The sequence below is a fragment of the Pieris napi genome, chromosome Z (assembly GCF_905475465.1).
Source record: "Pieris napi chromosome Z, ilPieNapi1.2, whole genome shotgun sequence".
Taxonomy (NCBI): domain Eukaryota; kingdom Metazoa; phylum Arthropoda; class Insecta; order Lepidoptera; family Pieridae; genus Pieris; species Pieris napi.
The window spans coordinates 6741943-6757688 of NC_062259.1; the positions used below are offsets into that span (position 1 = coordinate 6741943).

At 31.0% G+C, this 15746-nt stretch overlaps 1 protein-coding gene across 1 annotated transcript; it reads left to right on the forward strand.

The window, feature by feature from the left end:
• The first annotated feature begins 927 nt into the window (after nt 1-927).
• On the forward strand, nt 928-3822 carry LOC125062705 (protein SERAC1). The gene has a single exon (XM_047668784.1). The coding sequence runs from the start codon at nt 1364-1366 to the stop codon at nt 3605-3607; it is 2244 nt and encodes a 747-aa protein (XP_047524740.1). The 5' UTR covers nt 928-1363; the 3' UTR covers nt 3608-3822.
• Nucleotides 3823-15746: the final 11924 nt, after the last annotated feature.

A 15746-nucleotide genomic window follows, 5' to 3' on the forward strand; every position in this document is an offset into this window, starting at 1 on the left:
ATTATATTCTTCTCATTTGATCCGCATATTGTCGTGTTTTTTTGTGTTCCTTAAATATGCTTAAGCAAGAATGGATAGTGAAAATAAAGAAGAGCGACCTGCGCCAGGTACTCCAAAAAAGAAATTAGCCAAAAGAGGAAAGCTTTCTACAACATAGAGGAACAAACACAGAGCACAGAAGTATCGTCCCGATCGGGAAAAATTTGATTTATGTATTTACGGACCGGTTAAGCTAAGGTTTCCTAAACAAGCGGTGCCGTTATCTAACGGCTGTAATGTAGCGGGGGTAACGTCACCCATACGGTGTCTAAAAATAACATCGGTTTCCTAAAGAACGTTGAGTGTCACCGTAACGTCAAATAGCGGTGCTGTCACTTGCATGACGGCCGTCATAGCGGTGATATACAGTAGTTAAATGTTTTTCGCGTGTAGCAGTACGCATATTATTTAATTAATACATGAGTGGAAACGTGACTTGGACCAGCGAAAATGATGAACAATTAATTGATTTTGTTAAAAATCATGAAGCTTTGTACAATATCAAATCCAAAGAGTAGAGACATACTCCGTTATTAACACCGTAAAATGACGGCCGTTAGTTAACGGCACCACTTTTCTAAGAAACCATAGCTTAAGGGTCCGGTAAAAACCAATTTAAAGCGAGGCGGACTGTTTGTGAGGTCGAAATGGTTTCAGACTATGGAGTTTTAAAGTTACACTCTTCAAAGCAAAGGCAGCCACTCATTTTAGATAAAAACTTTCCACTTTTATGTTGTACGATCTTTTCATTTCAAAATTTCCTTGGTGTACGATTGTTTTGTAGAACTTTCATTAGCCATTTTCTAATTGGTGTACGATAATGCGTGATCTTAAATCTACCAACACGAAATTAGGTTAATTTCAATGTTGATTATTCTATAACTTTAAAATTAAAAAATGAGGAAATGAAAAAGGAATAATCATATATCGTTCATCCGTATATCAGTATGAATAGTCACTGCGATTAATTTAATACTTACATCTTTAGGTTAAATATAATTTACCCGATTAAAGGGAATCATTTTATCTCGAATCATGTGACAATGTCAAGAAGATTTTACTTTTTATAAATACAAAGACAATATACAATCACAAAAAGGTCGAAAGTATCGCGCCAGCAGTTATCAGCTACGTTGGTTGTATAATCTGTTTATTTTTTCTTCTATTAATTGTATCAATGTTGTTTTTGTTTATATTTTAAAATAGCAAAATGTATTTTTATGTGTCTCTTGAACTCGAAATAATCTATTATGATTAACCGATTAAAAGGGTGTATTCGACTATTTGTAATTTATACATATTTGTATATATCTAGTATACAAAAATGAGCTTGAAGGACAGATTAAAACCGCTGTTAAAAATATTTAAGTATTCTTCTATCGTTGGTGGCAGTGCTTTACTAATAGCTTATCATTTTAAACAGACACATATAAGGATCTCTAAAATAGTGAATCCATGTGTTCTCGATGCTGGAAAGAAATGTTCTCCAGAGTATATTTATATAGATGATCCCTCATATGATGCTGCTATGAAAGCTGAAAATGACAGGGAGAACAAACAAACCGTAGGTCTTTCACGCATTTGGAAGAGTCTTAAATATTCATTAGCCTGGAAGCTTCTTTGGCTTTGTCGACATGGAAGTAAAGAACAACGAAATATAGCTTTAGAACAATTAGCAGCATTTAAAAATAATAAAAGTTGGGATTGTTTAAAGCTAGCTCAAGCTCTTGACCATGATACTGCAGTTTTACTTGCTCGGACACGGGGAGCCGACTTACGGTATTTTTTACCACCTCCCATACATGTACGCAGAGCAGCTTTAACTTCAGAATTAACATCATTTAAGTTAAGAGACTTACTTACAGCTGTACAAAGTGTCAATCCTCATGGTTGTATACAATACTTTCTAACAAAATATTTTTTTAATGTTCAAGAACAGCCTGTAGAAGTTGATGTACCCAATAAACCAGATAGTCTAACTGAGAAAGAACTTTGTATTTTATGTCTTGATGGGATCCATCACCACTTGTCACTATTCTATCAAAAAAATTATGAAGAAGATGTGTCTGTTCAAACCTTAATAAAATTAGGAATTTTACCTTGCTTAGCTGAACTTCTATTAAGATATCACAATGATGTTGATATGGATATAGCTGTATTAAAAGTGCTTACTATATTAAGTATACATAAAAATCTTTCAAAAGATTTCTTTCAAAATGGTTTAGTAAGAGACTTATCAAGATTATTAAGATCAAATGATGTACGTTTAGCAAGTTCTGCTGCAGTATCCTTAGTTAATATCTCTGGAGAATTTTTATTCAGACCTGGTTTATATTTGTTGTACCCATTATACAGAACTCCTGTTCAGTATACTTGTGATACCTTGTTGGTGCATGGTCTTAGAGGTGGTGTGTTTGTTACGTGGCGACAAAGAGATAAAACATGCTTTAAGCCTGTTGGTATTTTAGAAGTATCTGTTTCTGATGCTGACTGTAATCCATGTAAGGAAAATGAAACAGAGGCTAAATACTATGACCTAGATCTGCAGCAGGTTTTAGATGATATCATAGAAATAGAAGAAGAGTCATTACTGTCAAACATAGAAGTTGTTTTACATGATCTCCCAATAGATGCGAAACGTGAAACAAATTTGAATCAATTTACAGCAAAAAAGAAAAGGAATGCCTTGATACAAGAAGAAGAAGATAAATGCAGCTACACATTCTGTTGGCCAAAGGACTGGTTACCAAAAGATTGCAAAAATTTAAGAATTTTAGGAATCAATTATTGGAGTTCCCTTTCTGAATGGTTAGAACATTGTCCCTTACAAAATGCTGATATATCAACAAGAGCAGCTGAACTTATACCAAAATTGGTTGATGCTGAAGTGGGAAAGAAAAATGTTGTCTGGCTAACTCATTCCATGGGAGGCCTCATAGTAAAGCAGTTGTTAATAGAAGCATCCGAGAGTAGCAATACTTTAATTAAACAAATAAGTAACTGCACAAAAGCAATATTCTTTTATAGTACACCACACAAAGGCAGTGCCCTAGCCACTATGCCAAGAGCAGCAGCTGCTGTTTTGTGGCCATCACAAGATGTAAAACAATTGCAAGAAAATTCACCACTGCTGCTTGATATCCACAAAGATTTTATTAAGTGTGCTGAAAGATACAGCTGGGAGACAATTAGCTTTGCTGAAACATTACCAACTCCTGTTACTGCTTTTAAAGTACCAATTCATTTTGTAGAACCTAATTCAGCCGATCTTGGCAGAGGAATGTTCTATCAATTACCATTAGACCATTTATCCATTTGTAAACCAGCTACTCGGCAATCAGTTTTATATACAACTGTTTTAGATGTCCTACAGAGGGTAATAGCAGAAGATGTAGAATTGCATAAGTCAAACAGTTACATACATAGTTTTGTTGATTATATTCTGTGGACAACAAGATTGAAAATAAAAGCTATTATTGAAATATTAGATGAAGCACAGAGTTCAGAACGTCTTCGTAGTTTAGAAAAAACATTGTTAAGTACATTCACAGATGATTTCTGGGATTAACACACTTTGTTCATACAGCGTTAAGCAATTTATTTATTTCCCGATTGACATAATGTTGTTATGATAATTGCTTCTAGTCATTTGCTGTATTTCCCTAGATTCCTTATAGTTCTCAAATTTATGTAGTTTATTTATTGACCTCTTCAACAAAATAACTAAATGTGTTTTACAAAAAATCTGTGGTATTTTATATATTTATTAAATTATTTTGTATTTACAGTGCTTTTAATACCTTTTATATTATAGATAAATTAGAATATGACAAATGTTTCTTTTCCAATTTATATATACATACAACAGGTATATATTATATTTTAACTTTTTTGCCAATAATAGGTATATGTATAATAATAAGGCTAAAGGCGATATTGTCTATTATGTGGCACATAATACCAAATACACACGAACCAATATCTAATTGAATACTAGTAAGACACTAATATGCAATGCCATCTTTAAGTTTAAGTCACTTAAGTAGCTTCATGAAATTATAGGCTCTATTCCAATCAAAATTGTTCTTTTTGTACTTTATTTGATTTAGCTGCATTTATTTTGAGTAGGTAGCGCTTAAATAAGATAAACAACCTTAGTGTTTTCTTTAAGATTTAAGGTGCTCGTTATATAAAATAACATTTTATTTCTAATTATAATATATTAATAAAAATTAAAACGTCAAGTCTTAATTGTTATCCTATCGTTGAAGAACTTTTACAGAAACTAAAATGTGTTCGGCGTCATCGTTGTAGAAGGTTGCTATTATTTTACTATGGCAATGTATAAAACGTTACGTACAAGTTAGTATTTGGAGTTTAAAAAAGATGGCAGTGTTTTTATAAAGAAATTATATCTTGTCCAATTATAATATATGTATACTATATAGAAATTAAATCATAGAAACAGGTTTCAGATGTCACATTTTAATAAGTTCTGAAATTATATAGTACATTTAATGTCTTACATAGTAGTTTGTATAACAACGCCCTCTTTTTGTTGACTTGATTGTTAAAACTGTATTGGCTCATACGACTGTAAACAATTTCCTTTGTTTTGTTAAGTACACTAATAGTTTCTTTTGTACGCATGAATATGAAATGTGAAGCCTTACATTCGTATAAGCCTTCGTCAAACACGTGAGCAAAATCACGCGTTTTTAACCTTCTAGAGACTTTTCAAACTTTTTTGTTTAGTTATGTACAGAAAAATCTCTAGAAACAACATGATGATAGTAATAAAAAGTGCTGTTAACTTTTGACTGATATTTCTTCAAATACTTAGGAAACAGTAATAAAATGTCTAAACTTACATACCTAGAGTATAGGTAGGTCAAGATTTTTTATTTTACCAATTTTAGCTCTATATAAATTATAATTTTAATATACAGTATACAACTTAACGAATGTTGCCAGGCACATTTAAAGCTAGGAAGCAATGCTTCTTGTGCGGGAGGTATTCTGAATACCATATTCATATTGCTGATCCATAGACACTGTTCAAACTCTACTGGATACTAAATTATGAACCTACTTTAAATAAATTATATATATTAGGCTTTTATTGTTTTCCGCGGCGGTATAATATGCTAATATTACTCCCAATAAAAAATAACACCTCTTTCGCACCTGCTTTCAAAAATTTCTTTGTTCATTTATTCATGTAGTAAGCAGGTGCTACACACTATAAATATTGATAATGAAAATCTTTGGCTATTTTTTACCAAATATACAATATTTTCATTACCCATTACTACAGTGCAGTTTCATATGCATTAGCAAGTTGTTTTAAAATATTGTCAGGCGTTTGTAGTTGTCATTTTTACGAAAAGTAGCTATATCTCAAGCAAAACTCTGTTTAGTATGTCATTCTTAGGGTCTGTTTCACAATGTACGAATAAGTTCCGAATTAGCTATTTATTACTTATTGGTAGGATAAACACTATTGTTGCGTTTCACGACTGTCAGATAGCGCTATTCGTCACATACAGTCCATCATAAGCTATGAGTCCGATGAATGTCAAATAGCACAATTTATCTTCCAAATAATTAATTTGTTGCATAGCTATTTGGTACTTTATTCATACATTGTGAAACAGACCCTTAATATATAAATGTACCTTTTATTCTTAAAGTATAATATCGTAGATCAATGATAGAACTAAACACATCACTATATACACACCGTTAGATTCAGAGACGAGAGAGTATCAGAATTCCCGTGCGTCGAAATCCAATATGTTTACATATTGAAGCATAAAGCTGTACCCTCGGTAATAATTAGGTTTCCAACAAATTCTAAGGTCAGAATGTAGGATTCACCGGCTTGTTAATTTGTGTCTCATACGCTTATGCATATATTAATTATTACTGTGACTTCGCTGTATGGCTTGATTTAATTTACATCGTTGGGTTAACAGGAAAATAAGATAAATTTATTAACTGATATTTTATAGGCCGGATAGTGGAGGGGCTATAGGCGAGCTTCGTTTTTGCAATATTATGACAGAAAACACTTAAAATGTGATGTTTCAGAGTCGATGACAGACCAAAGAACAATCAGTATTTTCATTCTGCAATTCCGTCGCATATCCTGTAGACGCTGTAAAGTGTTCAAATCAACTAGCAACGAAATCAGGTCATCGATCTGTCCAACCACCTACCGTTGACTCTAACTCGTATTGAGGTGAAAGTTGAGAAATATAATTTTGCTAACATTTCTTTCTAAGTTCAACGAAATGAATTTTCTGCTGGCTAATGTTTCAGCTGAGTAGATTATTTGTAATTATTATCTTATAACATTTTTATATTATAACCGTCGTTAAACAAATATCGAGAGTTCCTTTCCGAAAGGTACTTCGATTAAAAGCTCTAACCGCAGACACCATACCCAAGATAGGCTTACATATGAATCAGAATTAATTATTTAAAATAATTAATCAAATTACATTTTAAAGGGTTAGCGACTTATATATACTTCAACATTTCTTTATTATTAGATATAAATTAAATTAAACATATAAATTATATTTAACATTGACCATACTCATTCAAAAATATTTTTCAATTTATATACCAACACTAATAATCAAAAATTCCCTTAAAATACCTGTATATGTATGTTTACTATGTTTAAAGTATAAATGAGACTCGTATCCACTCATAGTTTCAATGGAATAATATTTTATGCAAAATATAAAAGATATACTCGATTATCTGGGTCAACACTCTGCAGCAACAGTAGGTACGTTTCAAATTGGAGCACAGTCATTGTGTAGGTAATATGGATTGCGGGGTCGCTCTGGCACAGTTGTGACCTAATTTTTCTGTAAACCTCTCAAGTATGTACTTCCCTTTCATAGGCAACTAATGGTTTATTCTCAAGCAACCGTAGCTATGCTGATTTGTCTTAAATTGGTTTTGAAATTTAAATATGGAACGAATGAAACGAACGAACGAACAACAGCTTTGATTTATTTCGCGATTCATGGTTCGTATACAACATGCTAATGTTAATTTTTTTAAAGAAGAACGTATTCTTAAATAACAATTAAAAATCAAAGGAAATTTTTTTAAACATTTATTTTCCTGGGAAATTGTTCTTTTTTTAATTTTACCCAAGAACGACACACAAGTAAACAACATCAGATGAATAGTGATATTATGTATTTTCATACCTTAACATACACAGTTAAAAACACCTTATAAAACACACAGTTTTAAAAACATTGCTTTGTAAATGACTCCGATTATTAGATAGCTTTATATTTTTAATTTATTTTAATATAGTATGCTCATTTTCACGAATATCTGTTGTGATAAAAATATTATGTCAGTGCAAAATATAACAATAGAATAGTGTACGAATAAATGTATGATATTATGTCGGAAACCACTTCCTTTCGCTGTGTAATTAGGCCGGTAATATATGCCAAAAAAAAACTATTTATTATTTTACTTTATGAGCAGTCTGAGTAAAATATTTTTGGCAGTTTTTGCATTACTGTTTTATTTTGTAACAATTTTATTTTTCTATGTACATATATATTTCTTTTCTATAACCTCGATGGACTTTTAAGTAGTTTTATATTTTTGAAATAGATTTCGAACTTTCAGTTTTAGGGACTTTTATACTTTTACCTTAATAGGTACTAGCTATTAGTCATTTAATATATATATATATATATATATATACATAAATATATAGAACACATCATTCATTTCAAATATATTTCTATTCGTGATAATGACACCATATTTTCAATAACCCAACAATATAAAGGCATAAAAATTTTGGTTCACAATAATATTTAAGTACAATCAATAAAATCATAATTCAAAGCTTCCGACCGCAGTATGCTTTAGTTTCTATTATCGTTCAAATTAATACAAGTACTTACAATTGAGAAGAATGAATGAGGAAGTATCAAATTCCTAACAAAGACCTTCGTAGAACGCGGCATGGTCACCATAATTTATTCGCTTTAAATATGTGTGATTTCAGATAAGGCATATGTGTACACGATGCACACATATATATCCTTAAATAGTTAAGTACATACGATGTTAACAGTGAAGCTAAATTTTATAACGAGTTTCATTTGTTATCTTTTATGTAAAAAAGTACTTTTATCGGATACCGGAAGTTGAATTTGAAATTCGAATTTTATAATACTGTCGTATGACGAGTATTTTTATTATAAACGTGTTATAATAGGTAAATTGGCCACTTGTGAAAATCCTTAAAAAAATCTAAACAAACTCTCAGGTGCCTACGGATGTATCACAACCAATTGAAATCTTAGACAGGCGGTGGCTTTTTAATAATAATCTTTATAATCAATAACAATATTGGCAATTGATGTTACTTCAGCGTAACGTGTATGTATTGTAGATAAGGGACGATAATATTTAATAATTATTCTCATAAAATTATTATTTAGAAGGAAAATTATTACTTTTTTAAATTAGGAGAATCCAAACATTGTAGGTATTTTCCTTACCGTTACGAGGAAACAGAAATACACGGCTCAGAACATTAGAAACCTACTTCTCGGGTATGTATAATGCGTAGGTACAGTAGATTATCTGAATAATAAATATTCCAGTGGCATTACAATCCTATATAGGTAGGCTCAGATAGGTGAACAGCTTCTATGCTTGAAACTCTCACAATGTTTGACTTCTCAGTAGGAGCAAGTGTCTTAAGAAGATTCCATTGGTGCAACACCGTGATTCGAACTCACGAACTACATCGCTTTTATCTATTGAAAAAAAATACCTCAAACAACAGTACTCACGAAGAAACGAAAAATAAGTAAGACTTCTAATTAAAAATAGAACAAGTATCTAACCGACTCAAAACCGAGAGGAGGTTTGCAATGAGACGTTTTTTTTAATATTCACTGTTAGTTCTTACGGTCAGCATTATGAAGCTATGGAAAACAAGAATGTCTTTCAGGGCCTTTATTAGAGTTACACAGAGCAAATATAGTAAGCATCTTCATAGTAATTTATAATTCATATTTTTGAAATACATATTTATAATATAATATACTGTGTGGTTTTAAACTTCGATAGATGAAGGTTTATTAAAAATTTATACAACGCAATTAAAAACTATTGTAAAAGATACAAACTGGTTAAAATCCGAATAAATTAATTCGACGAAGATTTTTACTAGAGTAACAGCGGAAACTCTTAGTCTCAGAAACGAGCCTTAGTAAATGTGACTCCTCTCGACTCTGAATTTTAACATAGGTACGGGAGATATAGTTCGGGCTTTCTCGATTCGTTTTACCTTTAATAGGACTGAAATCTTTTATACACTTCTGTTACTATGAGCACACTGTTAGCATATTATCTTGATATTCTAAAAGTTATGTATTACGGGCTATATAACATATAATCCTAGATGACGCAATTAATGTGTGGTTATAACGATTTATGACCAAGTCATGGCGTTCCATCTTGATCGAATTCCGTTTTCTGCCTTTTGTGTTTAATTTTATACTTATATTAACGTTATTGATAGTGTATCACTATAATCGCGTTAATATTGTAGAAAATATTACTTTAACAGCTCATCAGTATTCAGTATACATATTTCTGATCTAAATATTTATTTTCATAATTTACAAATTGGGGTATGCACTAATACGCTTGTCTGTGATGAAAAGCAGAAACGTCCATAATATTTCTTAAATCGTTAGCACAATTTAACTTAACTAAAATATATATATACTACTCGTAAGGATTTTCTAACGCTAGAGCCTAGAACCGCCATTATAATATTAGTATCTATTCTGTCACAATACATTGTTGAGTGTTCGTAGTTCGAGGAAATTGGTGGGAAGTAACAAAATCAAAATGAAATGTCTAAGGTTGTAAGTGTTTTAATTTTTTTGACCGTAAAATATAAGATATTATATTAATAGAACAACAACATTTACTTTACCTAATAATGATAATAATAAAAAAGGTTTTCGTCAGATAAATCATCAGATACATTTAAATATATCTATACATAAATTGTAATGATAAATGAAAATATTCTTCTATAAATAGTATACCAAAACATTTCGCCGTTCATAGGACAAAATTAGCTCTATCATAATCCGCTTATAATTAATAATTTTTAAAACTTATACTATTTTCATTAAAAAACTTAAAATTTATTACATTGTTTAAGCTAAAAAACTGTCCTGTCGTTACAACAGCGTATACAAAATTTGACAGAGGGGAATTAGCAAAAACTTTATATATAAATTAATTTAGTATCGATTAAAAAGGTTATCTACTTATCACGATAAAAATTGTTTCATATATAATCGAAGACTGGTATATTTCCCTTCAGTAAGAACGTACGAAGGCACTGGTGGCAAGCCGTTTACAGTGGAGTATTGATTCTATAATCATCTTGACCTATTTTCTCGATGCGCTGCTCTGTGACCCTATTATATTATCTACTATCATTCTGCAAGTATATTACTGTATGGAAATACCTTAAAACTCTAATAAGGTTTAGCTCAGCTTGATATTAAATAACTTGTATACTTGACTTGGAAAATATGAATTCGTTCGGTGGTAATTTCTTTTTAAATATAAGTAACGTTAAAATAAGTAAGCCTGTTATTCTTGTAGTGTTATTATAATGAGATTAATTGAAGTTAAAGTATGACTTATAAGAGAAATACAAATAAACCTTTTAACTAAAATATGTTTATAATATCATGATTATATTTTAACATTGTATTATATCCTCCTGTAAATCTATTATTGGTAACATATAGCGGGACTTGTGTAGTTTATACGGTTTTTCCGTAGTAGCACTAATGCAGCGCCATCTAGTGTGTAACCCCGTTTAGCATTTTAACGCAATATGACAGATACTTACTAAAGAATATTAAAATACCGGTATGCATATATACATATGTATTTATTACTTTCGTAATGTTATAATAATAATGTCCTCAGTTCTGAATGGCTAAGCATTCTCATGACACGTACCTCTATTAACCACTTCAATGTAATACATACCATTCGTTAGAAGGAAAAGGAAATATTCAAAGGAATGGAATATTTTACATCGTCATAGAATATAGATTGTAATTATATTAAGATGAATGAGTATATTATAATCAGGTGTTATAGTTTTTCGTCTAAATATGCGAAAACCATTAAGTTACAGTTTTCTTGAGATTTCTTTAGGTTAATGTATAATATTCCTACTAGAAGTAGTTAAGCACGCAGTCAGCTGTAAAATTATTGTCAGTGACTGTCGACGCGCATAGGCCACGTAATCTGGAGCATTTCAATCAAATCCAATTTATTAACTAACAGTATTAAACTTCACACAATTCAAACCCTTATACATGGAATAATCACGGGTGCTATTGCAGCAATATTTTTATATGAATGTTTTATAAGAAACAAATATTTTTTTAATTTTTAAACGACTACCACCCCATTGAGTCGATTTTCTTTTGCCCAATAATCTCTTACCTTCTGATCCCCGGTTACAGGATTAATATATATACTTAAATATTGTATACATGTTGGCCTAGTGGCTTCAGCGTACGACTCTAATCCCTGAGGTCGTAGGTTTGATCCCCTGTGCGCTGTGGCTGTGCATTTTTAACATTCGCTCGAACGGTGAAGGAAAACATCGTGAGGAAACCGGCATGCCTTGGACCCAAAAAGTCCTTGGCGTGTGTTAAGCACGGGAGGCGATTACCTACTTGCCTATTATATTGACATATGATCATGAACCAGATAAAGAAATCTGAGGCCCAGACCTAAAAAGGTTGTAGCGCCATGAAGCCGTAAACTTATAAATTAGGTATTCATATATAGACTTAGTTAATGGTATTTATTAATTTTACAATAAGGTCGCCTGTTGTTGAGTTGTACTACGATAAAGTTACTAATCGCTTATCGTCATTATATCCTTGGCCCAAATTTACTTGAGTTTAAAACTTTGTGATAAGTAGATAACTTCCTAATTTTGTGTTGAAATTTTGTTTAATGAAGATTCATGAATTAAAATACATATCTCTGGGGTTACTCATTCATAAACGTAATAAGTACTTAATATATTTTGGGATCTAATACGTATTATGTATTCAAAGTTTTTCTCTGATTTTTATAATGTTTTCGTTTAATTTTAGTTTACAGTTTGTTAACTGTTATTTTTTAGTTTTTTTAATTTTAAATTTGGTCTGTGGCGTAGCCTTTCAGGCACCAATGTTACACGCCATAGTTGATTTTTGGCGTTTTCTGTACTTTTCGTTTAGTTATAATATATTAAGCAATAATAAAAAATAATAATAACGGCGCTATAAGCTTTTGTAGATCCTGGTCTCAGATTGCATGGTTTTTGATGATTTTGGTATATTTAAGATTGCGTATGAGTACTTGGAGATAGTTAACTCACGCAATTACGAAATTGAAAGCCGAAAATGACTGGACATGCTTCTTTTCACGTTTGTATTTTACCACGCATTATGAAGGGAATTTTCGTTCGTGTCGTTAAAAATTAGACCAAACTTTTCTCGCATTTACAATTAGAGGAACGAGGTTTATTCAGACGGTATAATAAATTTCCTAATTATAAGTTTCATGGGAATACGGCGCATTTGTCGCCTGCCACGTTGGCGACACTCCAGATTTATATTTAAACATTATCAAATCAACTAGGATTAGTGGATCGGTACGATTTTTAACTGTTTTACAATACATCTATGAAAGTTCCAGCGTTCTTTCTTAGGAAAGGTTTTATAGCTTTTATGATGTTGATCGCCAATTATAGGTTATGCCTAGATTCAACCAGCCGCTGCTGGCGCCGGTGCTGGTATCTGTAAGTTTCAATAGCGATAGCTATGCCAATTTTTTGTATGAAATTTTGATAAAGATCTTTTAATATCCGTAGTCAAAGCCTGGCAATCCTGCGAACATGTTTCCTTCGTCCTGAAAAATTGAGATTAAATCCTCTTCAATCGAGAAACGAGTTCGTCAGCTAAGGTGGCGATACTTTTAATTTGTCCATTAAACAATATTTCTTGGTATTTATGTTAGCCCAAGACTAACACAAATACTAAATAACTGTAGATAAACTAATTACGAGAGCTAGACAAACGTTTCTGAAATTATTTATGTATTTATTAATGTTATACATAGTTGTAAATTATCATGCACAGAAATACTATTTTAATGTGAACTTCCCAGCATACTGAGACCAGTTTCCTGAGAATTTTTGTCGAATATTTAAAAAAAACAAGGATTTTATCATTTAACCAAAATTAAGCAAAACTATATCAAAACGCTATAATTACTCATACTATTAATTTGTTTCGTATAACAATATCTAACCAGGATTCTGCGGGCTGACAAAACAACGCGATAGGTGCGAACCGATAGAGTTTATTATTTGTGTCTTTCGTAGGTACAATTCACTTGGCTAAACGGCAACATATCACTGGAAATAGCCTATCGAATATTTTCTTATTTCACATTGAACAGGATCCTGATATGAAATCGCGAGGACAAAATGTGAGTAGATTAATATGTATTCTACGTAGCAAGAAAAAATAATTTCGTGCAGAAAATTTATTTATTTATTTATTTATTTATTAACACTTCGTTGCAAAAAACAATAAATCAAACACAATACAACAAAAATAATAAGGGATGCAACGGGCGGCCTTATCGCTAATAAGCGATCTCTTCCAGGCAACCCTAGTTAAAGAAAAAACTAAAAACAAAGAAACATGATTCGTGCGAGAAGTGCAGAAACAAATGTTATATAAAAATAAAAAAAATAAAAAAGAAAGAAAATTATTGTAAATCTTTATTATTTTTAGTGACAGTTCTAAATAAAATGAATAAATAAATGAAATGCAAATAAATTAGTTTAACAATATTTTATATTTATAATTTTTAACCGAGCCACAGAAAATTCCTTAGTTTGTAGAACTACCCACATGGCATAAAAACGTTTGCCGAGTCAGCCAGTAATTCTATAAAGTTACGGCTTACCTCATTCGGGGTATTTTTTGATAAGTCGGTAATCAATTCCGGTATAGAGATCAAAATAATACATAATTATTCCTTTGATTTCAATGCAAAATTTGTTTGAAAGCTGGAGCATCTGTATTAAACCTTAAAATTATCGATTACTTACGAAATAAGAGTGTTGGAGTGTTCTTCTAGAATGAATGAATAGCATAACACTATTTATTTATTTATTTATTTATTTATAAGTTCTAAAACAATATGTATGCCTAAAAAATACAAGAAAATATGACATCATAAATTTAACACACATACGCATTTCGCATACAAATCAATTAAGTACATTAGAAGATAAGCAGAATACTTAATCAAAAAAAAATAACAAACAACCACAAAATAAAAATAAAATAAAACAAAAAATTTACTAAAAATGCATAATAACTAAAACTAAAAAGATAAAAAATAACAATAGTACCCAAACTAAAGATAAAAAATAGCAACAATAACCAAAACTAAATGAAAACTTAAAACTAAAAACTTTTTAAGAGCATGATAAACAGACTTGTAAAACACATCAATATTTTTATCCATGTTACTAATCAAGTTGTAAGAGTGTATATCCCTATATCAACAAGATTTACGAGTTTATTATAAATGTTGTATATTTGTATTTGTTTCATAGTATTCAAAGGTCAGAAAGTGTGAACACTCTAACGCTAAACTACGTTCCAAGTGCATAACGAAACCCAGCCTTGACCAAGTTTTAACACCTCCACAACCTTCAGAACCTTCTAGCCACTTATCTAAGAATTTATTACACATTTGTCATTTATGGTATTTCAATAGCTTTTAAAATCTTTGTTCTATTTATATTTCCCGCCAGTTGCACTTTACGCTGTATTTACCATGAATAGCATCAAGGATTCCTTCCACATCTATTATGTTATGCGTATACTTATTATATGTGCATTAAAGAAGATGTAAGCCACTTAAGGTTTGCTATTGTGTGGGAAACTTTATATGTTCCGATATTGAATTAACTCTTCTAGCATGACGTTCGTCGATATTTTAACCGCACAGGATCTCTTCATTACTATAAGGTAACAAAAAACACGTATCGAAAATAATTTATGTTTTGAAATTATAAATGTTTATTTCAGTGAGAATTCGAAATTAGCTTTGAAATGAAAAAGTGCTGAAACAGCGTCTTGCTCGCATTACGACGAGCGTTAATCTTATAGTTATTATTGTACAATTATTTAAGGCGTGTCTTAGTTTTAATAATTTTAATAAATGTGTATAATACATATCATCACCAAAACTTATTAAAATTGAAAAATCAAAAACTATAACTGCTATGGGTGAACTTAAAAAGGAAGGGCCCGATGCTTAAGCTGAAAAGTATCGTTAATACACTCGCACAACGAAAAGCTCAGCAAGGACAAATTACAAGATCATCCCTTAACAAAGAACTAGCATATGAACAGAAATGGTAGCGATAAAGTAGCAGATAGTATAAAATTAAACATACATAGGGCCCGCTCAAAAAAGGTAATAATGACAAAGTTACAAAATAATGCTTAAAAAGGTTTTTTGTAAGGTCTAAATTTTAATATGAAGTGCTCAGGGTAGTCAAC

Excerpts from the sequence above, each read along its gene's own strand:
- LOC125062705 (XM_047668784.1), top strand. The coding sequence starts at position 1,364 with ATGAGCTTGAAGGACAGATTAAAACCGCTGTTAAAAATATTTAAGTAT.